The 26,388-nt window shown below is 45.5% G+C and overlaps 1 protein-coding gene across 1 annotated transcript in view; it reads right to left on the bottom strand.

Annotated features, from left to right (window-relative positions):
• LOC139789247 (netrin receptor DCC-like) overlaps window positions 1-26,388 on the bottom strand; it is a 97,084-nt gene that overhangs the window by 67,929 nt on the left and 2,767 nt on the right. The window contains exons 3-4 of the mRNA XM_071729748.1: window positions 20,694-20,848; window positions 7,741-7,889 (exon numbers count right to left, since the gene is read on the bottom strand). Coding sequence (XP_071585849.1) covers window positions 7,741-7,889; window positions 20,694-20,848 — 304 coding nt within the window. The remainder of the gene's footprint in view (window positions 1-7,740; window positions 7,890-20,693; window positions 20,849-26,388) is intronic.

Below are 26,388 nucleotides of genomic sequence, written 5' to 3' on the forward strand. Positions count from 1 at the left end.
GCCATGCTGAGGGATGGGGGGGTTAGAGGTGAGCGTTTCACTCTTCAGAGGAGCAGAGCTCAATCCAGGCTAAGGTCGCCAGAAACTTGGAAAGTAAAAAAAAAAGTCTAAAAACTAGTTATTAAGAAGAAATTTTTTACCCTGAGACCTTGGCCCAGGTTTCCCAGAGAGGTGGGAGATGCCCCATCCCTGGAACCATTCCAGGTCAGGTTGGATGGGGCTCTGAGCAACCTGATCCAGTTGCAGATGTCCTTGGGGTTGGACAGGTCCAACCAGAACGGTCCAAACAGAAAGAACCTAGGAATGGTATAAAAGTTCCAGACTCCTGAAGCACCTCTCACAAAACTGTGATGCTCTGAAGTCACAAAAAAGATGCCTCCTCTTTCTGTCCTGTCCTACTCCTTGCTCACAAACTCCAAGCTTTTCCCTCTTTGGAGTAGCAGAGCTCAATCCTTCTTGAAGCTCCAGGCTAAGGTTGCCAGAAACTTGGAAAGTAAAAAAAAAAGTCTAAAAATTAAAAAGAAATTTTTACCCTGAGGCCCTGGCCCAGGTTGCCCAGAGAGGTGGGAGATGCCCCATCCCTGGAACCATTCCAGGTCAGGTTGGATGGGGCTCTGAGCAACCTGATCCAGTTGGAGATATCCCTGGGGTTGGACAGGTCCAACCAGAAAGGTCCAAACAGAAAGAACCTGGGGATGGTATAAAAATTCCAGACTCCTGAAGCACCTCTCACAAGACCGTGATGCCTGTGATGCTCTGAAGTCACAAAAAAGATGTCTCCTCTTTCTCTCCTGTCCTACTCTTTGCTCACAAACTTCTCAGGCCATACCCTACCCAGCTCCACAACTTTTCCCAGAGATTTGTTATTCCTTGGCCAGTGGGATTCGGAGAATATCAGGTTGGATGTGCCCTCTGGGATCATCTGCTCCAACCTTTCCAAGGATCTGAGCAGCTGGCACCCTGCAGAAAGCCAGGTTGCTCATTTCAAGTGCACAGCATCAACACCACTTTTTATCACCAGCATCTGCTCACAGTCTGGAGAGAAAATGAATCTTTTCTGGCCCGGATTCCTCTTATTTTACCCTTCTGCTTGACAGAAACTACAAGAAGCAACTGGAGAATGTATACATCCTACAATTTGCAGAATATTCTGCTTTGTGAAATAGATATTCTACAAAGAGCACATGTACATAGCGCATTATTTATATAAAACTATTTTTATATGGGAAATCAATAGAAATGAAATGACAATCTCTAGTATTACACAGAAATCAGCAGCATGAACACATTGATGGTTTTGCACAATGTAAAGGGGGAGCCTAAAGGTTTTTAATATGTTTTCTGGCCTTATTATGAAGTTTCAATGTGAAGCTGAGGTTAATTTAGACCAAGCTGCCTCGCTCCTACCTCTTGACCCTATTTGATCCTACTGGCAATTTATTTGATTTTTTTTTTTTTAATCACTGGGGCTCTCCAACATGTCACAGACCTGGAGAGCTTTAACCCTGTCCTGGTTTGGGCCAGGATAAAGGTGATTTTCTGTCTTGTACTTTTGCCCGGCAATTAAACCGAGTAACAAACCCCTAAAACCCCACAGCCTTTATTCAACTCTGAAGACCTAGAGGTGTAGGCAGCAGGTGCCAGGACTTGCCGGGTGATGGGCCTGGACGGTGCTCGCCCCGCCTGTGCCCAGTTGGGGCTGGCCCAGGTGCGCATGCCCGGGATCGGCAGGGGGTGGTTCCTGAGCAGGCTCGAGTGCCAGGCGGATCGAAGTCAGTTCACTGATACTAACCCGAACCAACACTAGCTCGATTGACTCTGTTCGCGAACCGAGCTCGCGCCCACGGCGAGATTCGTCTCACGCAACATCTGGTGGAGAATGCGGGCAGCAATTTCGGTCTAAACCGTCTCCCCGAGCGTTTCGTCCGAAAGTGACCCTTCTCCACAGACCGTTCGATACCCCGAAAGATTCGGGTAAGAGAAACCTTTTCTTCTCTTCGACATCGACATCAGTAAAACCGATGATGGGATCCTATGCAAGCAAACCTACCGGCACCGCCGTTGCCGAGCAGATTGTAGCCCAGGCGGAAAGGCAGGAACCCCTCCGCTACCCGGGTCCTGAGACCGCCTGGGACCTCTGGGGGGAGGTGTATAATCTGCTGGCAAGTCTCCACTATAAGGAGACCAACGGCGACATTATTGGTGTGGACAACACCTGGCGAGTTGTTTGCAATCTATTAGCTGTTATGAAAGCCGAAATAGAAGTGGCAATTGCCACCGCCGCGGCTCCATTTCAAAAGACCGAGGCATTTCCCCCGAAGGAAATGCCTGCTGCGACCCCCTCGGCACCCCCCTTCGAGGGGGAGGAGCCCGAGAGAGCGCCAGCCGTGACCCCCTCGGCGCCACCCCTGGAGTAAGGAAAAAACGAGCAAGTATGTCTGGGGCTGACCAGTGGCAAGCCTGCCATAAAGGGCATGTCCGGGAAGCCCCACCAAACCGTGACCGAACTCCTATCGGATATCGGCCCGGAAGTCGAAACACCGGAAAATGATGGGGCGGAAACTGCGGCTTGCAGCACCTCCGGCTGCCGCGGAGAGTTACCCCCGCCGCCGCCCCCGGCCCCACGGAAGGCTGCAGAGAAAAAAGCAGCCCCTCAACCAGCGGCAATATCTGCGCTGGAAGACAAGATATCGGCCCTGCAAGACCAGGTCACTCGGGCCGTGCAACTAATAGAGAAGCGGGACGTCGAACATCGCCCAGCTTTTCAGCAGTACAGGAACCCACCCACCCTGACGGACGACGAGGATGATGTCCTGACCCCGCCGCGGCAACTTCAAAACGCCCGGGCGCTACTACCGGTCGCCCAGGGCGCTGTTCTGGCATCATCCGGGATGCCATTCTGGAGGGCAAGTGGCAGCCCACCACTGTGGCGTGCCCCGTGCTGCAGGGCGCTAATGGACAGCCGGTGTTTGAACAACACTCATGGAAAACCCTGCAGCAGGCGAGGCAGATAATCAAAGAACAGGGGCTGAGGTCGGAGAGCGGCCGGGCCATCCTGGACTGGGTGTTCACTTCCGATGTAAACAGCCCATACGACTGTCGCAGTCTAAGTCAGTACCTACTAACCCCCTCCCAACAAATCATCTGGTTAAGGGAGTGGGAACGCCTCGCCGCGGCGGAAGTTAACCGCGCTAGGGCACCCGGAGATCCGCTAGTGGGCGTCACAGCGGAGATGCTCACCGGCTCCGGGCGCTTTGCAGAGATCGATCTTCAGCTACAATACCCGCGCGAGCTCCACCACGCCGCGGCAAGACTGGCACGTCAGGCATTTTACGCAGTACCAGAACCGCACCCAGTACCATCATTTACCAATGTAAAGCAAGGGTTGAACGAACCCTACCAAAATTTTGTCGATCGACTGTGGCAATCTGTCACGGCTCAATCAGACCTGACGATAGAGCAGCGTGAATCTATGTTTAAACTACTGGCATTCGAGAATGCAAATCCCAGATCAAAAGCCCTCTTCTCGACACTGCCGAAAACGGTGCCAGTATCAGAAATGCTGGACGTTGCCGCCAGGGCGTCTCAGCACCAGCAGCACCAGGGAATGGCTGGTGCTTTCGCCGCCGCATTGGAGCCAACCCATCAGCTCCTCGCGGCGGTAGTACAAAAACTGGGCAATAACGGAGGACGTGGCCGTCAAAACCGGCGAAATCGCACGAACAGACAGAGGCAGTCCAGCCCGGTCTGTTCGCGATGCCACGCGAGGGGACACACCGGGCGAAACTGCTCTGCAGTCGTCTGGTGTAATCGTTGTCAGCGAGCGACACACAACGACGCAGCCTGCTGGTACCAAAAAAACGGCAGGGACAGCGCGAGGGGCCCCCGCGCCGGGATACAAGTAGCCGGGCCAACGCTGTATGCCGGCTCCCCGCCCCAGCAACCCGGGGAAGCCTCGGCATCGATTTACAATCTGCGATAGACACCACGCTGCTGACCACGGCTGTCCACACAATACCAACAAACACGTACGGACCGGTAATCCATGAAAATTCTAACATTGGTGCACTTTTAGTAGGACGCTCTTCCTCAGGACTGGCGGGACTAGTAGTGCTCCCAGGGGTTATAGACGCCGACTCCACGGGGGAAATAAAGATAATGTGTTTTACACTAAATCCCCCCCTAGTAATTAAGGCAGGGACCCGATTAGCACAGCTAGTCCCACTCCCAAAATTAGACCTAGGAAAGAACGTTACAACAGAGAGAGGCGATCGGGCCTTTGGCTCATCTGGAGACACCTTGGTAACCCTGGCGCAACAGATGAGAACAAGGCCGATTATAAACATACAGATGGCGATCGGCAAAGAGGTAAAAACCCTCCCTGTAATGCTAGATACAGGAGCCGACGTCACAATCATCAATAAGAATATCTGGCCTCGAAAATGGAAGCTTAGTGCAGTTTCTGACGCCGTTCAGGGGATAGGTGGCGGTTCCACCCCCCTGCAAGCGCACCAACCAGTACAAATTAAATTTCCAGAAGGGCAAGTGGTAACTGTGAGACCATATGTGTTACCCCTGCCCGGTCAGCTCCGGGGGTTGGTCGGTCGGGATGTGATGAGCCAGATAGGGGCCATCCTCACTATCCCTGAACCCACCCAACCCTCCCAAAATTTTCAATAAGGGCCACTGCTGACATGCCGCTGACCCCCAGACTCCACTGGAAGTCGGACACCCCTGTCTGGGTAGAGCAGTGGCCCCTTTCCAAGGAGCGGCTAGACATAGCAAATCGCCTGATAAAAGAACAGCTAGACGCTGGACACGTCCAGCCATCTGTGAGCCCGTGGAACACACCCATCTTCGTGGTTCCAAAAAAGTCGGGCAAGTGGAGATTGATACAAGATCTGAGAAAAATTAATGACCAGATGTGGCCAATGGGCGCCCTCCAACCTGGGCTGCCCCTGCTTACCATGCTACCTAGAGACTGGCATCTTCTGGTCATGGATTTAAAGGACTGTTTTTTCAATATCCCCTTAAATCGTGAAGATACTGCTCGCTTCGCGTTCACGGTCCCATCGGTTAACAAAAGTGAACCAGCGAAGCGATACGAGTGGGTGGTACTGCCACAGGGAATGAGAAATTCCCCGACCATATGCCAATCGTATGTGGCACGGGCGCTCGCACCGATTAGAAAAGCAATGCCGGATACGATAATTTATCATTATATGGACGGTATCTTATTTTGCCAGCAAGCCCCGTTCCCCGAAAACATCGGCCAGGTCTTGACCGACCACCTCAAGACCAAAGGACTAATCGTAGCTCCGGAAAAAATTCAAATGAAGTCACCCTGGAGCTACCTAGGGTGGAAGGTAACTGATGCTATGGTGAGACCTCAAAAATTAGAAGTAGTCCATTCAGTTAAAACACTGAATGACGCCCAAAAACTAGTGGGCGAACTACAATGGGTTAGACCCATTATAGGTCTCACCAATGCAGACATCCACCCCTTTTTGTCCTTATTACGGGGTACACATCCAGGGGCACCTGTGGACTGGACCGAGGACCACTCCAACGCCTTGAAGCAGGTCGTCCACAAGCTGACAACCGGCTATGCGGATCGGCGAGACGCCACCCACCCCATCGGAGTGTGGGTATGTAACCACCCCTCATTCCCCTTCGCCCTACTCATGCAGGACTTCACGAACAAAAGAATACCTGGGGAACGCAAACTCAATCTGACTTATAACCGAGACTCTACAAGATCAGAGTCTATAGCTATTTTAGAATGGCTATTCCCTCCCATACGCCTCAGAAGGGCATATGGCAAAAGACCGAGGTAATAGCATTCCTCATACGGAAGGGACGCCAGCGCTGCCTGGAAGTAGACGGCCAAGAACCAGAGTGGATCAACATCCCAATCAAAACCACCGATTTTGACTGGATGCTACAACACTCCGAGCCTCTACAGCTCGCCCTACTTGGTTATCCCGGCGAGGTGCGTCATGATGGCCCAAAACATCAGCGATTACAAGCTATCAGCCAGTTCCAGTGGCTCGAGCAACCGATCGTCTCGGAGCGCCCAGTGCCCGGTATAACAGTATTCACGGACGCTGGACAAAGATCCAGAATGGCTGCCTGTGTATGGAAGGACAAAGGCCAGTGGAAACAGCATCTGATTCCAGGCACCTCCGAGGACAATCTACAAACCCTGGAACTGCTTGCGATCATCTGGGCCCTGACGCAGTGGCAGCAAGTTCCCGTTAACATCGTCTCCGACTCCCAATACGCAGTCGGAGTCGCGAACCGTATCGAGGATGCCCTCATTAAGCCAGTGCCCAACAAAAGGCTACAGGAACTCTTCCTATCATTGCAGCGTGCGCTGAGAATCCGAACACAGCCATGCTGCATTATTCATATCCGTAGCCACAAGACAGCGCTAGGCCTGGGGGAAGGGAATGCCAAAGCTGACTCTCTAGTCAGCTTAGGTTTACAAAACCCAGTTACCGAATTCTCCAAAGCCCAGAACAGCCATTCTCTATTTCATCAGAGCGCTAGGGCCTTGAAGCGCACGTTCGACATCACTTGGGAGGAGGCAAAAGGCATCGTTAAAACCTGCCCCCAGTGCGCCCAGTTCGGCCCTGCCCTGGGAATGGGTGTGAATCCACGCGGGCTTCAAGCCGGAGAAATCTGGCAGATGGACGTAACACACGTCCCGGAATTCGGAAGACTGAAATATGTCCATGTTACAATTGACACCTTCTCAGGCATGCTCTGGGCAACAGCTCAGACGGGGGAGAAGGCGCTACACGTGGTCCGTCATCTGACCAACTGTTTCGCTGTCATGGGGATCCCTCAGGTAATAAAAACAGACAACGCGCCGGCCTACACAGGCGCAAAGCTCAAGCAATTTTTTGCTACCTGGGGAGTGAAACATATTACAGGAATCTCCCATTCGTCTACAGGGCAAGCGATTGTAGAAAGAGCCAATCGCACCCTGAAGACATACCTACAGAAACAAAAAGACAGCGAAAATATGGACCCACAGACGCGGCTTAGTAAAGCGCTCTTCACTCTAAATTTTCTGAGCCTAAGCCGCGACTCCCAAGAGCCACCCGTCCTTCTACATTACTCGTCGCAGAAAGTCATCAGCATGCCTGAAGTCCAAATTTATTACAAAGAACCAACAACAGGTCAATGGATGGGGCCAAGACCATTGCTGTTCACCGGGAGAGGGTACAGCTGTGTATCCGCAGACTCTGGGCCTCTCTGGGTGCCCAGCAAATGGACACGCCCTGCCCCAACCAGACCAGTACCACCGGCTCTGAACAACGAGGCACCACGCAACTAAGATCTTTGCGTATTTGTCATCTTTTCCCCCATAAAAACTTAAAAAAAAAAAAAAAAAAAAAAAAAAAAAAAAAAGGGGGGGGGAAATGTAGGCAGCAGGTGCCAGGACTTGCCGGGTGATGGGCCCGGACGGTGCTCGCCCCGCCTGTGCCCAGTTGGGGCTGGCCCAGGTGCGCATGCCCGGGATCAGCAGGGGGTGGTTCCTGAGCAGGCTCCAGAGCCAGGCGGATTGAAGTCAGTTCACTGATACTAACCCGAACCAACACTAGCTCGATTGACTCTGTTCGCAAACCGAGCTCGCGCCCACGGCGAGATTCGTCTCATGCAACATAGAGGTGCCCACACCAACCACCTCCTGTTCCCAGGAAGAGCAGAAATGTCCCATTCCCCCCTCACCTGCTCTCTCCCAGTTGCTGTCTCAGTGCAGAAGAGTCTGTAGCCTTGAACAGGACCATTTGCATAGGCTGGAGGATCCCAGGAGACCAGAATGGAGGTAGGTGAGGTAGACACAGCCCGGAGGTTTTCCACTGGTCCAGGAACTTGCACTGCACAGAAAGGAAAGGATGGGGTGAAAACCCCATTCCCACATCCCCCAAGCTCCTCCACAAGTCCCAAACGCAGAACCCACCACCTCTTGCTTCAGCCCCATGCACCTCAAACTCCAGATGAAACAGCATCCAAAGGATGATAAACCCATGGAAAAAAAATGGTGCAGAAAAATTGGTGCAGAAACCCATTTATCCCTGCACTTCTTTGAGGGCTGAAAAATGGAAGGAAAATGCTGGAGGCTTTAATAAATACTTCAGGGAAATTATAGCATCAGCAAAAGGGTGGTTTGAAATTAGAGGAGATTTAGATTGGATGTTAGGAACAAGTTCTGTACCAAAAGGGCAGCGGAAAAATGGCCCAGGATGCCAACCTCCTTGGAGCCAGTGAAGTTTAGAAAAAGAAATTATTAGGTGACGAGCACTGAATTCTTCATATCAACCACAAATAGTGGAGGGGGTACACAAACCTCAGGAATGGAAAAATCCCTTTTCTCATTTGGGATGTTTTCACCCAAGCAGATTAGTGCTGGTAAACACAGTCACACCAAAATATTTGGGGGAAAAAAAAAAAGTGACAATTTTTGCTCAGCGAGGAAAGCGAAGAAAATAATTCCCCAAAGCTGAAGCACATCCACTGAGGACATCTTCAAACTAATATATTTTGGATTTTCTGGCACCACTTTGGGGCTAAGCTTTTCAGAAGTTTTGCATGCTGGGTGACAGAATGAAATCTGTTGATTCATTAAAGCAGAAAAAGGAAAACAAGAATTATTTTCCCTGTACTTCAATTTCCAAGAGGCTCCATCATGAGACCTTCTGGTCCTTACCCTCCTCTTGCTGCCCCCAGCTGATATTTCAAGAGTCTGAGAATAAACAAACCAAAAGTTGGAAAGGGAAAATCAGCACAAAAAGAAAGATTTTTAATAAAAAATATTTTTTCATAGGTATATTTTAAGTTCATGAAAAATGGACAGAGACCACGGTGAGAAGACCTGTTCAGAACAAGAGGGAAGCTTATTTAATTTAACCCTATTTAAAAAAAAAAGCACTGTTAAAGCAGAAGCTTTTATTATGATGCTCCTGGAGGATGTGGGATGTGATGCCAAGACCTCAGAAAGAATATCTCCAAACCTCCCAGGAATGATGAGGATCAGAGGTATCTCCAAATCTTCCAAAGCCAAAGGATCTGTTAAGAATTTTTCTATTCCAGAAGGTATAAAAAGGTGAATATGGGTCTCAGAAGAGAAAATCTTCCTGGTAATAGTGACAAGCTTGAGTGCACCCAGGCATGGAGCCATGGAGATGCCTCCTCATGATCTCAGCAGCAAGGATTCTGCACATAAATCTGAAATAAAATATATTCCTCACCTACTGGATTTATTCCTCTGTAGAACAGAGGACATGAAGACTCAAGAAGGCCTCAGAAATGGGATGTGAAGTCATACTCACAGAAACATTGAAGGTTTGGGTGGGAAGGGACCTTCCAAGTCCATCCAGTCCAACCCCTGGGATATCTCCAACTGGATCAGGTTGCTCAGAGCTCCATCCAAGCTGACCTGGAATGGTTCCAGGGATGGGGAATCTCCCACCTTTCTGGAAAACCTGAGCCAGGGTCTCAGCACCCACAGCAGAAAACATTTCTTCTTAATATCTAACCTGAATCTCACCTCTTCCAGTTTAAATCCATCACTGCTTGTCCCATCCCTCCAGGTCCCCACCTTTCATTGGAATTCAGTTTTAATTACTATGTTTCACACAAAAAAGCAACTTTGTAATGAGACCAATTAGAAAAAAATAAAATAAACAAAAAACCACAAGCCAAACAGAAACCCCCAAAAGAAAATATTTTCCTGTATTATTTCAGTTAATTAAGATGGATGATGAAAAGCAAGCAATTTGTGGTGCTTTAAATTGAACCCAAGACAATTTGCAAATGAACAAGTTTACTTTCTGGCTTTGATTTAGTTTGGGCTTGAAGTTTGAGTTGACTGAGATGGGAACAAACTCTCCTGACAATAAGCAGAATCTGCCCTCTTCATTCCCAGTAAAAAAGGTTTTTTAGGACCTTCTCCAAGGATGAAGCCTCCAGCATCATTCCACCCATTTTAGAAGCCAAGGGATGATGGTGGGCAGCAAGGAAACCTGCAAAAATGCAATCCTACCATAGAATCACAGAATCACAGAATTGGCTGGGTTGGAAGGGACCTCAAAGCTCATCAAGTCCAACCCTTGATCCACTCCCCCCGTGGTTCCCAGCCCATGGCACTGAGTGCCACATCCAGGCTCCTGCTTCCCCAGAAGATGCTGGATCCTCCTGGACATCATCACCCATTGCATCCCAGAGATGGAAAACAGGGAGGAAAACCACATCACACCAGCCAGGGAGGGGCTAACACATTTTAGGGCTTTCCTGGCTCTTAATTTCACTGAAATAATTCATCTGAGGAGAGGCAGGTGAGGGTTGGGCTGATTTAGGCTCAGGTTGCTGAATTTCAGCTCCATCAGCACCTTTCCCTTGAATTCCCAACTGGGATTGCCACCTCTTTTTAATTAAAAATCAAAACTGAAGCTTTTCCCATTACTGAGGATGATTAAAACACCTGCAGCACCTTTTTTTTTTTAAAAAAAATCATTTTAAAATGAAAATTTCAAATTAATTTAAAATTAAAATCCTTCATTAATAGCAGCAAGAATTAAACTTGTCCACGTTTCTCATTCCTTTGGACACAATTCTTACAAGCATGGGTGCACACTGCAATAACTTTTTTTTTTTTTTTTTTTTGTGTTCTCAGCAGTTTCCAGCAGAAATAAAAACCATCATCTCTAACCTCAATGTTTTAGGATCCCAAACCCCACAGGCTCTGGTTGCATTAGCAGGATTTGGGGTTTACTACTTCAAGTTATGCTCTCACCCCCTCTTTAATAAGAGAGATTTCTGCTCAAACAGCCAAATAATTCGTGGGCTAGAGGTAAAAAAAAATTCCCTTTTCCACCCAAACCATGCCTAATTCCTTCAAGTTGGAACCACAGGTGCTCTGCTAAGCAAAGAAAAAAAAATTGGGTTTTATTGTCTTAGGAAATAAAGAATATTTCCTGGGGGGAGCCCCCCCCCAGGCTCCTGATTTAACTTATGTAGAAGAAAAAATTTTCCTGCAAGTCCTCAGGTGCTGAGAGGTGATGCTCATCACGCTGACACTGTCACTCCTCCCCATCCCCACATTTAGCTGGAAAAATAGGGAAAACCAGGCTGGCACACAAATTAAAAAGGATGATTCTGCAGCAAGGGCTTCAAAGATTGGGCCCTGGAAAGGCTCAGGGAAATTACAGCTTTAAAGGTGCAGAAAAAAAAAAAAAAAAAAAAAGGTGATGGAAATATTAATAAAAAAGCAGCTTGAGTTATAAGGAATTATGAATTGAAATTCCCTGCTCACCTCCACGCCTTGGAGCCATTCCCCAAATTCCCTGCTGAATCCCAGCCCTATATTGCAAAAAAAAAATTAAATAAAAAATATTTTTAAAAAAATTAAATAAAAAAATTAACTAACTAAAAATATTAACTAAAAATATTAACTAAAAATATTAACTAAAAATATTAACTAAAAATATTAAATAAAAATATTAAATAAAAATATTAAATAAAGAAATAAATAAAATATTGACCCCTCATCTTGTAAACCTCTGAGACACCTCAACAGCCACCAAAACCCCACCTAAAACTCTCTCTCTGAAGCCAGGTTTGCCAAAATCAGCAGGAAGAGAGGCAAAAAAAGATTTCCACCATGGAAAAAAACCACTGGAGAGTGACTGCTTCCCATAATCAACACCAAAACTGCCCCTGGGACGAGGACAAGCCCCCCAAGTTGCCACCTGTGGCTTTATTATATTTTATTTTCATTTTTTAATTTCATTTTATATTCCTTTTTTTTTTTCCCCTTTAATAATTACTTCCATCAGTATTTGGGGAAATACCACAAACCCACCTGGCAGATGGTTTCATTCCTGCCTTTTAAGAAAAACCAACCTCTCCTGAAAAGTCCTCCTCACCATCAATTTTCCTGCTTATTGGGAAGGAAGGAAGGAAAAGATTTGAAGTTGAGATGAATTTATTTTAATACTACACCTGAAAAAACAACTAAAAATCTCATTGGAGAAAACTTCAGCTTGGAAAGGACCTTCCAAGTCCATCCAGTCCAACCCCAGGGACATCAGAACTGGGTCAGGTTGCTCAGAGCCCCATCCAACCTGACCTGGAATGGTTCCAGGGGTGGGGCATCTCCCACCTCTCTGGGAAACCTATATTATAATATCTAAAATTATCTATCTATAATATTATCTATCTAAAAATTACCTATTATCTAGGACAAAACACACATGGAGGTTCAGCATCTTCTCCCTACATTTTTTCCTTGCTCACAAAGCAAGGTCCTCCAGCCCTTACTAACAAATATCTTTTAGAGCCTTAAAAATATCTGAAATCTCTTTCAGAGCTGAAAATTAACTCTGAAACATTTCTGGGTGCAGGTTCCTATTCCTTTTGTATGAAATGCAATCTCTAGGTCTCTTTTTTTCACTGTCATTTTTTGTCTTCCCTTTCTTTTTTCCTTTAAGAAAAGGGAAACCTTCTGTAAGAGGAAGAAAAGATGCTGAAGACCAAAAACCTTGGCAAAATGTAATCACAAGAAACTTTTTTTGGGTGGAAAATTAAAAGCTGAGCTGAAAGAAAAATGGAAACTTCAGTGTTGGATGCCAGCTCAACAGGTGTCAGATGGAATCTCCCATTTCTCTGGAAAATTCTGATGAAAATGAATGGATTGGGTTAGGAGACAAGCAGATATGAGCTCATATTCCACGTGCACTTCTCCTGAATTTTAATAAAGTTTGGGAAATAATTCATCCTTGAAAGGCAGCTCTAAAAATCCCCTATAAAATGCAGCAATCCATGGAATGGTTGAAAAAAACCCTGAGATCACTGTGTCCAACCATCACCTTCCCTCTGTTCTGCACATGGTAACTTCTATTTATAAATGGAATTATTTCATGTATGGGAATCATCCCATTTTAAAAACACCCCCAAAACCATAATAAAAACCCAACCATAATAATAAAAACCCACACCATCAATTTTTCCAAACCTTCTCATTGCTCCCACCTCAGCCCAAGCCTCCACGTGGCTCCTCCATCCCAAATTTCCAGCCCAGGATTCCCCTCCAAACCATGGGCTCCACTCTCCTGTGACATTTCATGATTTCTATTCCCTTCTGCTGATGGATCCCAAGAACATCTTGGCCATTTTACTCCATAAAAAAAAAAAAAAAAAAAAAAAAGCTCAAATGATGGCCTCAAGGATTTCCCTATTATTGTCACATGTACCCTGTAGCTTGGTTCATTGCCCCCAGATTTATTTCACATTTATCTGGATTACACTCCATGTTTTCACACACTTTTCCCAAGCCTCAAACCTTCCCTCTGTGCTTCTATTATTTCTCTTTTTTAAAAAAATTGAAATTAATGGCAAGGTGGGTTCCAAACCGGAGGAGAGAGCATAATAAGCCACAAAAAAATCTCTCCTGTATGGAAGCAAGACACTAATTTTGCCTCCTGATATTTGATATAATTAAAGGTTTAATTCCTTTCCTTTCTATTTATTTTATTGAGCACATGCAGTTTGCTCTATATATTAAATATAAACCTATAAATTATTTCCACAATCTTTTTCATGTAGTCTTAACTACAGCTCCCAGTACATTTCCTCCACTTTACACAAAAATTCCAATTTTATTGTGGTTAACATAAAGCCCCTAATTTATTCTTTTTTTATTTTAACCTCTCTCTCTGCCCATCCCAAGTAGCACCCAGGAGAAGATTCCTGTCCTAATCAGACTATATAGGCTATTTCTTTGCACTTAACAGAAAAAATACCAGAAATATTTTGGGTTTAGCTATTCCTTCAAGCAAAAGGGCAAAAAAATCACCCTTAAATCTCCTCTGCCTTCTTTTTAACGGGGGAATATTAAGCAAAAATATTAATACCTCTTTGATTGTAATTGTGTTTGCAGAGATCCAGGAAATAATGTAGAGAAAAATGAAACACCTGCTTGAGCAAATATTTGGCCAGGAAAATGTAGTCAGGTAATCAGGAAGAGACATCTGATCCTCATCTCCAGGAGCACAGAATATTCTGTGCTTGTGCTACTTGAAAGAAAAATCTTTAGACACCAAGAAAAGGCTGCTTAGACTTCTGTATTTAAGGAAAATTTGGATTTTGATGTGAATTTGTGCATTTTCTCTACTGCATCCTCACTCAACTTATTTCTGTCCATTCAATCCAAGAGATTCCAATGGGGTGGGGAGGAAGGGTTTGCATCCCTGGAGTCAGAGGGAATCCATGATCTTTAAGAGATAATTTACCCTGGAAAAGCTCAGAGAAACACCTGCAACAAGTGCAACCACTCAAAAGTGCCTTTTTAAAAATTTTAAAATTTTTTCTAAAGGGAAAAAGAACTGCTGAGTCTGTGCTACCAATCCAGGAGCTTCTGTTCCCCATAACCAACCCCTTAGCAAATTAACTCAGGGGGTTCTTCATCTCCTCTTTCATCAACCAGACACCAAGAGGGCACTCTAAGGTTTGTTTTGACCCAAATTTTCCAAAATTATTTCATCTGCATCCATCCCACCCTTTGCTCAAGTGCTGCTCAAAAGAAAAGCCAAGAAATAAATCTCTGCTAGACTCCCAAGGCTCAGATAAATCCAGGATGCCACAGGATTTTCCTGCAGGAACAGGGAAAAAAACAAGTGGTGAGGTTACAGGAGAGGAATCTTTTTTTTTTAGAGCAGAAGGAGAGAAAAGACCCCTAAAGTTTTAGCACCAGGATGGAACATTTGATACTCAAGTGTTGTCACCTTTTTAATTCACTCACTTCAGGTAAAAAAAAAATTCAACTGAAGGTGGGGAAAACTCAACCCAAATTCAGGTGAAAAGAGTCAAAAATCATCTCAATGCTTGGGACAACTGCAAAATATGTCAGCCAGGAATTTAGAGGCTTTTTTTTAATTTATTTTTTCCTGGTTGACAAGTGCTCTCACCCCTAGGCTCCAAAATGGGAGGGTATTCAGGTATTCTGGCATATTTAGCAGCCTGGAGGCAACCTTTAATTGAAAATTCTCTGTAAGCACATTTATTGCATTTATTTTTTTAAGAGGGTGGCCAGCTGAATACTTCTTTCCTCCCTGAGATGAACACCAGAGATCTATTCAACATCTGCTTCAACACAGAGGGGGAAAAAAAAGCACCAGAAAAACCCTGAAAATCCCACAGATCAGTTTCCTTATACCTTTATCCGTTATATAGAATCCTAGAATCACAGAATCGCAGAATCCCAGAATGGGCTGGGTTGGAAGGGACCTCAGAGCTCATCAAGTCCAACCCTTGATCCACTCCCCCCATGGTTCCCAGCCCATGGCACTGAGTGCCACATCCAGGCTCTTTGGAAATATCTCCAGGGCTGGAGAATCCACCCCTTCCCTGGGCAGCCCATTCCAAGGTCTGATCACCCTCTGGGTAAAGAAATTCTTTCTCATGGCCAACCTAAACCTCCCCTGGCACAACTTGAGACCTCTTGTGCCCTCTTGTCTTGCTGAGAGTTGCCTGGGAAAAGAGCCCAACCCCCCCCTGGCTCCAACCTCCTTTCAGGGAGTTGGAGAGAGTGATGAGGTCTCCCCTGAGCCTCCTCTTCTCCAGCCTCAACACCCCCAGCTCCCTCAGCCCTTCCTCCCAGGAATTCTGCTGGATCCCTTCCCAGCCTCCTTGCTCTTCTCTGGACCTGCTCCAGCACCTCAAGCTCCTTCCTCAGCTGAGCTGAGCTGAGCTGAGCTGAGGGGCCCAGAACTGGACCCAGGACTCAAGCTGTGGCCTCCCCAGGGCTGAGCACAGGGGCAGAATCCCTTCCCTGGACCTGCTGGCCACGCTGTTCCTGAGCCAGCCCAGGATGCCATTGGCCTTCTTGGCCACCTGGGCACACTGCTGCCTCCTCTTCAGCTTCCTGGCAATCCAGACTCCCAGCTCCCTTTCTGCCACTCTCTGCCCAGCCTGGAGCTCCCCAGGGGGTTCTTGTGGCCAAAGGGCAGGACCCGGCCCTTGGAATCTTGAACCTCATCCCCTTGGGATCAGCCCAACTCTCCAGTCTCTCCAGGTCCCTCTGCAGAGCCCTCCTGCCTTCCAGCTGATTCACACTCCCCCCAGCTTAGTGTCAGCTGTGAATTTGCTGCTGATGGACTCAATGCCCTCCTCTAAATCCTCACTCAAGATATTAAACAGCACTGGGCCCAACACTGATCCCTGGGGGACACCACTAGTGACCGGCCGCCATTTTGATGCAGCCCCGTTCAGCACCACTCTCTGGGCCCGGCCCTCCAGCCAGTTCCTAACCCAGCACAGAGTGCTCCTGCCTGATCCATGGGCTGGCAGCTTTTCCAGGAGAATCCTATGGGAATGGTGTCCAAAGCTTTCCTGAAGTCCAGGTAGAGCACATCCACAGCCTTCCCCTCATCCCCCAGGCAGTCACCCGCTGATAAAAGGAGCTCAGGTTGGTCAGACAGGACCTGCCCTTCCTAACCCCGTAATCCAGAATCCAGAAGGATTTCACCAGGTCCCTTTAGAAGACAACTGGGGGGCACCTCCACCCTCCACCCTCCACCCTCCATCTCCCGGGATGAAAATGGAAAATTTTCAGCTATGTAAATATCTTGGAGAACCAGAAGGTGGAGGATTGAACAGAAATATGGGGAGACCTGACCACAGGTTCACCTGGACACTTTTTTTTTTTTTGGCTGCTTAAATGGGACTTGAAAATCCATCTAAGCTCCAAGATGTGCAGAAAATTTTCCTATCCTGTGCAACTTTTTTTTTTTTTCCAGAAATCTCTGAAACAGAAATTTTCATTTTGCTCTTATTTGATCCTTCCTTGTACCTCCTTCCTGCTTTCACAAAAATCTGAATCAGGCTCAGGATGCCACAAATCCAGGATGTCACTGGAGAGGGAATCACTGAATCCACCTCCATCCTGGTGGAAAACCAGAAGCAAATCAAACACCTCCCAAGAGCTGAGTTTGAAGGTTTTTCCTCTTGCTGGAAAAGACAAAATTAAAAGAAAAAAGGGAAGCCCAGAACAGGAGTCCAAGACAGACCAAACCTGGAATCCCCATTTTTCCCTACATTTTCCCACATTTTTCCCTACATTTTCTTTAGAAAAGAAACCACATTTCATGAAAATTCCAAGCAGTTGAACACCTCCCTTCCACTTCTCCCCAAACACTCCACATAAATTCCTCATAAAATTAAAAACCCATGGAAGGATGGCATCAAGAATTCACCCAAATGAGGAGGATATTAATGACTCCACCAAAGCCATTTTTCAGCTTTTCTTCACCTTTTTCATCAGATGCCAAGGAAAATTCACTACATTGGAGGTACCAACCTCTCTGCCTGCTCCAGCTCCTTCATATATTGCTAAATATATGAAATAAATAAATATCAATATAAAAAAAATATATATGGATCCCTGAACTTTGCAAAACCAGTTATTTTTTTGTTATTTCAGTCCAAAAGATATTTTTAAGGGCCTTTTAATTTTCTCTGTGCTTCTGACACGTGGAGAAGAAATCTGTGTTAAAAGAGACTGCAGGTGAGATTTTGTTGAGGTCTTTTAGGTGTTTCCTGGGCAGTAACTTCAAAGAATCTTGTGTCCATTGAAAAACTTGTAGGGAAAAAAATAAATAAATATAAAAAATTCAAGAACTTGAGTGGTTTGCAGGGCAGTTTCTCCAGTGCAGCTCTGATGGAAGTTTTGGCCCCTTTTTGTCAAATCAGGTGCAACTGCTCAGTGATAAACAAACCACAAAATAATAAAAAATCATCATAGAAAAAAAAGAAATTCTCAAGTGAATTCTCAAGAATTCTCAAGTGAGCAAGATTCCTGAGGTCAGATGCACCAGTCTGTAATGGGAACTGAAGGATAAATATCCAAGTTTCTCCTATGCAAGGATGAGCATCCAGCAGCTGGATATTGCCCCTTTTACTCCATCAATCCACCCCAAAATCTTGATATTTACATTCAGTTCCATTTTTTTTACATTCAGTTGCAGCAGGTCAAAGATTTGCTCCTGTAGGAGGGGACCCAGCTAGGCTTAAGTAGGTATAAAAACACCTCCCTCCCTCCCTCAGAAAAATAAATTATATTTATTTTTCTTTATAAAACCCTTCAAGATGTTGGAGTTGTTGAGAAATCAGCACAAAATAATTTGATTTCTCTGGCAGGAAGGTGACTTGGTGATGCCACCAGGTTTCTTTGGAGCCTTCCTGTCCTTTTTTTCTCCTTTGCCACCTAACACAGACATCCCAGAGCCATCATTTGAGGAGGAAACTGGGTTTAATTCATAATATGGTAGTGAAAAAACCAGCAGGGAACTGCTTTTAAAGCTGGGCTGGACAATTTCAATCCTCCTTGCAAGAATAGATGCTCTGCTTTATTCTCTGCTGCTTTAAGAGTATCTTGAAGAGGCAAAATAACAACATGTGGTATGAAAAGATTAGACATGGCTTAAGCAGGCAGGGATTTAAAGCCAGGCTGATAATACAGGAGTGAAATTATATACCATAAAAGCTAAAGAAAAAGGGGTTGGAGTTTACTAAAAAAAAAAAAAAATAACAAAAAAAAAGTATTAATCAGGGGGACAAAGACTTTCATATAAATCCTGGCTATTCTGCATGATTATTTTAAAAAGCTGGAACTTGTTCTGCTGATCTTTTAAACTGATTACTGAGCAAATGCCTGCACTTGGAGAAGTGCTGCCAGACAGGAATTTCTGATGGCCTTTTTCCTCAGGTTTTTTTTTTTTATTTTCCCCTCCCCTTTAACACCACCAGCTCTGCTATTTTCCAATAATGGGGAGCTTGAATTTCTCTGCAGCCAGGTAATTTATTGTACAATAGTTCCAGCATGTTCTCTGACTGCCTCCCAGAGTTGTTCCCAAATGAGAAGATAATTTGGTCACCAGTAAAAAGCAAGGAGAGAGAGAAAGGGGAAAAAAAAAAAAAGGAAAAAAGGAAAGAAATATCATGTCTCCAGTTCCAACTTGACACTTCAGAGAAATCTTCCAGCTATTCAAGAGGAAAAATATTCCAAATGTCTCCATTGAGCAGTCTAAGGCAAACTCGGCACCAAGGGGGAGTGGTGCCCACTCTTAGCTGGGCTTGGGGTGGGACTGAAATGTTCTTTTTCTTCTGGAAATATAGATTTAGAAATCAGAAAACAGAAGGTTCTCACCTGCAGAAAAGGCAGGGGGGAAGCAGAGAGGATGAGAAGTGATGCTGAGAGAAGTGATGCTGATGCTTTGCTGCTCAATACCTTATTTTCAAAAGGCTTGGAAAAAAATTAGTTGATTTTCAAGAATTATTTCCCCCAAAAAAGCTGGGATATCACCCCCTTTATGTTTGCAGGTGGCAGACACACACCATGAGGGACAAAGCAAGCTCAGAGCAGGAGCTGGAGATGTATCCAAAGCAAGAAGCCAGGCAGAAAACCCAGCAAGCTCCATTTTTGGGGTGGTATTTCACTAATATCACAGCTGTTGGGGGTTTGGGATGTGATGACAGGGAGGAAAAACAACATTTGGTGAGAAATGAAGCTACAGACACAATATCACAGAATATTTTCAGTTAAAAGGTCCTTTTTTCCCTTGCTCAGAAAGTGGCTTTGCTGGTCAGGGGATGTCACACGTGCTGTCCCTAATAGGGATTTTTGGGGCCTCAGCTGTGAAAGGAACCAAAGCATTCCAAAAGCCCCTAAAACCACTAAAACCTGTGCCTTAGCACAGGATTTGCTTCCAAGCTCCTCTTCTCCTCCATCCCCTCCTGAAGAACCATTCCCACCTCCTCTGCTTGCTGTGACACAAGTGACAATAAATCCAAACCCCCATTCCAGGGCTTTCCAGCACTATTGCTGCCTTCCAAGAAGGAACATAAAAGCAGCTGAGCATCCCAGCAGCACTCCTGGGGCTGCCCAGTGCAGACCAGTACCCACTAGTTTGATGTTCAGGGCTAAAAAAACTAGAAACCAATCCTATTAGTAGGATTAATTCTTCTGACTTCTTAATTTTGCACTGGAAGGGCTCAAATTATTTTTACATCCTCTCTTTACAACAGATTCCTTCCACCTTCCAAGTGAGAAAAAAAAATAAAATAATGCAAGAGGGCAAATTCAAGCTGAAGAAACCTCTCTTCCTCCTGCAGACCAAATATTTACCCTCAAATGAGACATAAAGAGAAAAGGGTCTACTGAAAGTTTCCACCTCCCCCAAAGATTTAGGAAACACACTCAGTGCTACATATTCCCTAACAGAAAGCATCAAGTTCTGCTTGGAAAAACACCTTGGAGATCACCCAGTCCAACCCTTAACCCAGCCCTGCCAAGGCCACCCCTGCCCCATGGCCCTCAGCACCACATCTCCAGGGCTTGGAAATCCCTCCAGGAATGATGGGGACTCCAGCAAGAACATTTCCACCAGTGGAAAAGTTTTTCCTACTAAAAAAAGAAACTCCTGAGGTACCTAAGAGAAGATGGGATGTGTGACCATCAAAGCCATGACCCAAAACAGTGAGAGGCTCTGCAACAAACCTTACAAAACCAAGGCAAGCTTTGACTTCCCAAACAGAAGGCCTGGGATGTTTTTTCCAAGAGGAGCTCTACAAAACCTGAGAGCTCTGCCCAGAGAACCTCAGAGACCCCATTTGATGTCCATACTCACACTCTGGTTGGGTGGCAACCTTGATGGGATGGGAGCTCTCTCCTGGTCCCCACTCATTGTATGCCAGCACTCGGAAGGTGTAGGTCTCCTCTGGCTTCAGGTTGCCCACAGTCAGCTGAAGCATCCCAGATTGAGATGTGTTCACTGCTCTTTCCCTAAAAAACCACCAAAAAAATCCACTTTAAAAGACATTTTGGACCTTCAAAAGACATTTCAGACCTTCAAACATCTTATTTATAGAGTTAGGAGCCTGCAAGGTGTGATTAGCTACTTCACTTTCAGGTTTGTTTGTCTCTAGGGTCAGTTTTTCTTGATTATTTTTACTTTAAAAAGCCTAATTCAAGGCCTGGGGTCCACTGGGAAGGCTGCAACTGCTGCAAGGATGATTTGTGTTTCAGCACTTCATAAGGTACAGAGTATTTTGGCCTTTCTTAATATAGGAAAAGCCATAAAATTGATGAAAGGAGATGGTTATTCAATAAAGGAAAACATCATATGGGACCATAAACATGGAGCTAATGAAAAGCACACCACAGAATCCCAGCTTGGAAGAGACCTCAAGGGCCATCTGGCTCAACCTTTCTTGGCAAAAACATGGTCTGGAGAAGCCAGCCCAGCACCCTGTCCAGCTGAGTCTTAAAAATGTCCAGTTGGGTTTGGTTTGTTCTGGAAATCAAGCCCTTGGAGTAATAGGATGAAGAGGAACAGTTTTTCAAGGTGAAAAAGGGGAGATTTAGGTTGGATATTCTGGATTTTGCTTGGATACACAGAGAAGCTGTGGCTGCCCCATCCCTGGCAGGGTCTCAGCTCAGGTTGGATGGGGCTTGGAGCAACCTGGGCTGGTGGGAGGTGTCCCTGCTCATGGAAAGGGGTTGGGAATGGATGAGATTTCAAGTCCCTTCCATCTCAAACCACTCAATTATTTGATTTCTGCCCAATTTAGCAGCCTGGGGACTGGGAGGTGGCCAGGAAGCCACGCAGGACATCATTCTCCCACCAGCTCAAGAGCCCACATCCCTTTTCCTGCCACCAGAAGCAGCTGGAGCTAAAAGAGGATCTGCAGCCTGGTTTCTCTGCCTTGAGTCCAGCCAAGTTCTGCTTGGGTGGGAAGCAAAACCTCTTGGTGAGAAGGACACAGACCCGGAGTCATCAGCGTGGGATTATCCAGGGAAAACCACAAGTAAAACAAGGTTTAAATTGTATGAAAGCAGAGTCATTTCATGGCCAATCTGCAACCAGAAGTAGGGCAAATTGATTTATTACAAGTGGTGTGTGCCTTGCTCCTTTCCTAGAAGCCTTCTGGAAAAAAAGCAGCAAGGAAAAAAAAAAAAGATTTTTCACGCCTCGGAAAAAGAATTCCTTGAAGAATCAACTCATTGCCAAAGTTGGGGGAGTGCAGCCACACTTCTCTGAGCTGCCTGCAATCAGAACACAGCAATTTGGAGCTTATTGATCCTTTGGGCAACACTTCCTCCAACTGGGATTTTTCAGCCCCAAGAACGATCCCTGGCATCCCAGCACCAGGTCCCAACCTCTCCCCAACCCTCTGAGACCTCACTGCACAACATTCCCTGGGGATAAATGGTGGAATGGTCCCTTGGGAGACACAACAGGAGTTAAATGCCTCTTTTCATGGGTTTTGTGGCACAAAAGCAGAGCTGAGGAGGGCTCTGCAGGCCCAAAAAAACCTCTTTTTTGTTCTTTCTATTGCTCAAGCTGAGCTCGACCAACTTGGATAATTTTCTTTTTAAGAAATAGGAACCCAGGTCCACTGAAAAAAAGCTCCAATGGATTTGGAACCAAGTGACCCACTCTGAAAGCAGCAATTCTGCCAGGGGCAGGTGGCAAATCACCTCTGAACTAAACAGCTTGGATATTCTCACAAATCTTTTAAGGTGCTGGAAAGCCCAGGGGTGAGAAAATAAAATCTTCCCAGGCTCTTCCTTCCTGCAGGATGATGGGACTGGTGGTGACTGCATCCTATTGTACACATTTCTATTTTCTTTTTTTTGTGCTAAGCAAAAGAGCAGCAGGAGCACCTCTCCAGCTTAAAAGAATGGTAAAGAAAAAGGAACACTAGACAAAACCTCCAGGCAGATCTTTGCTTTAACACTTCTCTGGCCTGACACATAAATGCCAGGCTGGGAAAGTTCTTTGAGTAACTCTTTGCCCATTAACTAGTAAGAAATAAATTAAAAACCCATTTAGATGGAGAATTTTGAGCTGAAGAAATGCAGCATCCCAGCCTGACCCAGCACAAACATCTCCTCTCGTGGAATTTGGGATGCAGGTGGCAAGTGCTCTGCTGAGAAGGGAATTTCTGCCATTGGAGGTACCAAAACCCACCTTCCCAGGATGCTTCTCTTTGCCAGGAGCTGGATAACCACCCAAATCCATCAGGCTTTCCAAACCCCACTGAGTCCATCACTTGTGGTGATGAGCCAAGGCCACTCCTAAATGCAAGTCCAAGGAAAACTCTGCTTTTCCCACCAGAAAATGAAGCCAAGGGAGCAGTGGAGCAGTGGCTGGAGGTGCCCAGAGCCCGCTCCATCTTACAGTATTTAAACAACATTTTTAAGGCTGTTTACCTCATGTTCAACCCTGCACTCTGGCCATCTGATGGTTCCCAGTTTGGGAGCAATGTCAAAGAGCAGCAGCTCTGGGCTCTTCCCAACCCATACTGAAAAATCTAAATTCCCTGTTCTTGGCCAGCCAGTGGGTTCCCTCCAGGAAAGCCCTGGGAAAACAAAACCTTTATCTACTTCAAGTTCTACAGTTTGGAGCTTCTAGCTTTCAGATCTAGAGTATCTTCCAAATGCAACACCAGAAGGCCATGCAAGACCCTGGAGCTCTCTAAAAATGATAAAGGGACTGCAAAACTACACTCCAAAATCCCAGATTTGCCTGAGTAAGGATTGATTATTACTCAAACAACACCCTAGGACCAAACTTGAGAGAAATGAAGCAAAAGAAAGGGCTGAGGTTCCCCCAGGGCAGGCTGAGATGCAAGAAAAGCCCACTTAGTTCTAGCTCACAACCCCAGCAACCAGGGAACAGATATGGAAAGGACTAAAAGAATCACAACTGAAGGATCTGGGTCTTCTCCTGGTGTAGGACAGAAAAACTCCAAGGTTATCTTCCTGGCACAGGACAGATACTCCTGGTTATTCTCCTGGCACCGAGCTCCTGCTCTTGCTGGGATTTCAAGACTCCCAGCCCCCCAGATGGTTTCATCACCTTCAAACTCTAAATTCCTCTCACTCTGCTGTTTCTGTCATGTCTTGTGGCAAGGAAGTCAGGAACCAGGAGAAAAAAATAATTTCTATTTTGTTTAAATAAGCTGCCTGCCAATGTCCCACTGGGTAGTGACATCTTCTGTGACACCATAAACCCTCCAGCTAGCAAAGAGCAGAAATTCCTCCAGAATGGAACAATCCTACAAGTGTCTTTGTAAAGCAGGGACCTAAAGGACATTGGATGGATGCTTGGGAACATGTGGTTGCCTTTTTCTCCTGAGCTCCAGTGTCCTCATCCTGAGCTGAGGCTCCCCCATGTCCAGCTGCCCATCCCGTGCATCGAGGTGAAGGTGCCAGCGATGCTACAGAGGGAGGAATGACCTAAAAAGCCCCAAACATCCCCCAAGCAGGCACCTTGGGGGCCTTTTCTCCAAGCCATCTTGCCCATAAATCACTAAAATAAAAGCCTTTGACTGCAGTCATCCACCTCCTTGTAAAACAAGAGGCTTGGAGATGGAATTCCCAGGGACTGAAGATCACGTTTTGCTATCAGCCTGTGAAAAAAAGATAATTACAGCTCCCAGATATCTCCTGGGTGTGGAACAAATGCTTTTCTAATGTTTCAAACACCTAATTAGTTACCTGGAGGAAGACAAGTCATGTTAATGCTCCTTGCTGTGAAATGAATACTATTAATTTTAAAATGGATGGATTTTTACTACTGTGAGTTTGTGGTTTTGTTTTTTTTTTTTATTACCTCCCATTATCATTCTCCCCCCCCCAAAATAAGATAAAACCTTTGGTTATAACCAGAAAACCTCAAAACATGTAAATACATCATCTGGGAATGAGAGTGAAGAGCTATGGATGAATTCAGAAGTCAGACTTTAAATAAATCCAAGTATTTTGTGTTAAGTGGTCCCTCGATTAATTTCTTCAACAAGCAGGAACATTTTTTTATCTTGTTGTGTTTGTGCCTTTATTAGTTGGTTATTGCAAACCAGTGGAAGTTCAACGAAAAGGAAAACTTGGTCCCAATCTCACAGAAGAATCCTTTGTCAAAAGGTTGTCTATTCAAACCTCAAAGTACTACTCATTGCCAGAGTGCTTTTCTTCAATTTTCATGATTTTTTTTTAAAGATCAGAACCTTTTAATTTCATTTCTTGGGAAAAAATGTTTGCTAACAGTCAGTTATAAAAGGATAGCTACAAATCACAACTCATTATTTCAGCCAGCTTGACATTTGAAACTCTGAAATTAAAACCCAAATGGTATTCAGGGAGGTTGCATCTGATCTAAAATGTTAAAAAAAAAATTTAAAGTTATTTTTTGATTTAGTGGTAGATCAAACAGGCAAAAATAAACCTCTCTTGTGGTGACCAAGATACTCCCAGGCAAAGATCAAATGCCTGTGGGAATCAAAGCTTGCAGAGCCTGCATTGGTGAGGCCGCACCTGGAGTATTGTGTCCAGTTCTGGGCCCCTCAGTTCAAGAAGGACAGGGAAGTGCTTGAAAGAGTCCAGCACAGAGCTACTGAGATGATTAAGGGAGTGGAACATCTCCCTTATGAGGAAAGGCTGAGGGAGCTGGGGCTCTTTAGTTTGGAGAAAAGGAGACTGAGGGGTGACCTCATCAATGTTTTCAAATATGTAAGGGGTGAGTGTCAGGGAGATGGAGTTAGGCTTTTCTCAGTGGTGACCAGTGATAGGACAAGGGGTAATGGGTGTAAATTGGAGCATAGGAGGTTCAAGTTGAATATCAGAAAAATTTTTTTTACTGTAAGGGTGACAGAGCCCTGGAACAGGCTGCCCAGGGGGGTTGTGGAGTCTCCTTCACTGGAGACATTCAAAACCCACCTGGACACGTTCCTAGGCGATGTACTCTAGGGGGCCCTGCTCTGGCAGGGGGGTTGGACTAGATGATCTTTCCAGGTCCCTTCCAACCCCTAGGATTCTATGATTCTATGACAGAGAGGAGATAACAAACAGCAAGGTCAAGAACATAAAATTCACCCCAAAATTTGAACCTGGATGGAAAATCCAAATCTGGCCCATTTTGAAACTGCTCAGGACAAAAAATTGCTGCTCTAAATCATTCTGCAACCTTCAGAGGCAAAGGAAGGAGATGGAGGATGGAGACAGATCCAGTGCTCCCCACTGAAGACCTCCACTAGCTAAAAAGAAAAAAAAAAATAATTAAAAATGAAAAATCTGATTTTAGTCAATGTGAAAGGGGCTGGAGCTGCAATTGCTCCTCCACCCTCATGGATCACCCAAGATCTTCTGGGCAGTAAAATGGGAAATAAATCCAAAAAGCAGCAATTTAAAAATTATATTGGATACATTTTTCAGGTGAACTTACTACTTGTGTATAAAATTGGGGTTTTTTAGCGAACTTATGGCATCAAATGAAACCTAAAGAAGGAACTTTCTGCTCTAGAACACTTCTGATAAACTGC

Source organism: Heliangelus exortis, chromosome W (genome assembly GCF_036169615.1).
Source record: "Heliangelus exortis chromosome W, bHelExo1.hap1, whole genome shotgun sequence".
Classification (NCBI taxonomy): Eukaryota; Metazoa; Chordata; class Aves; order Apodiformes; family Trochilidae; genus Heliangelus; species Heliangelus exortis.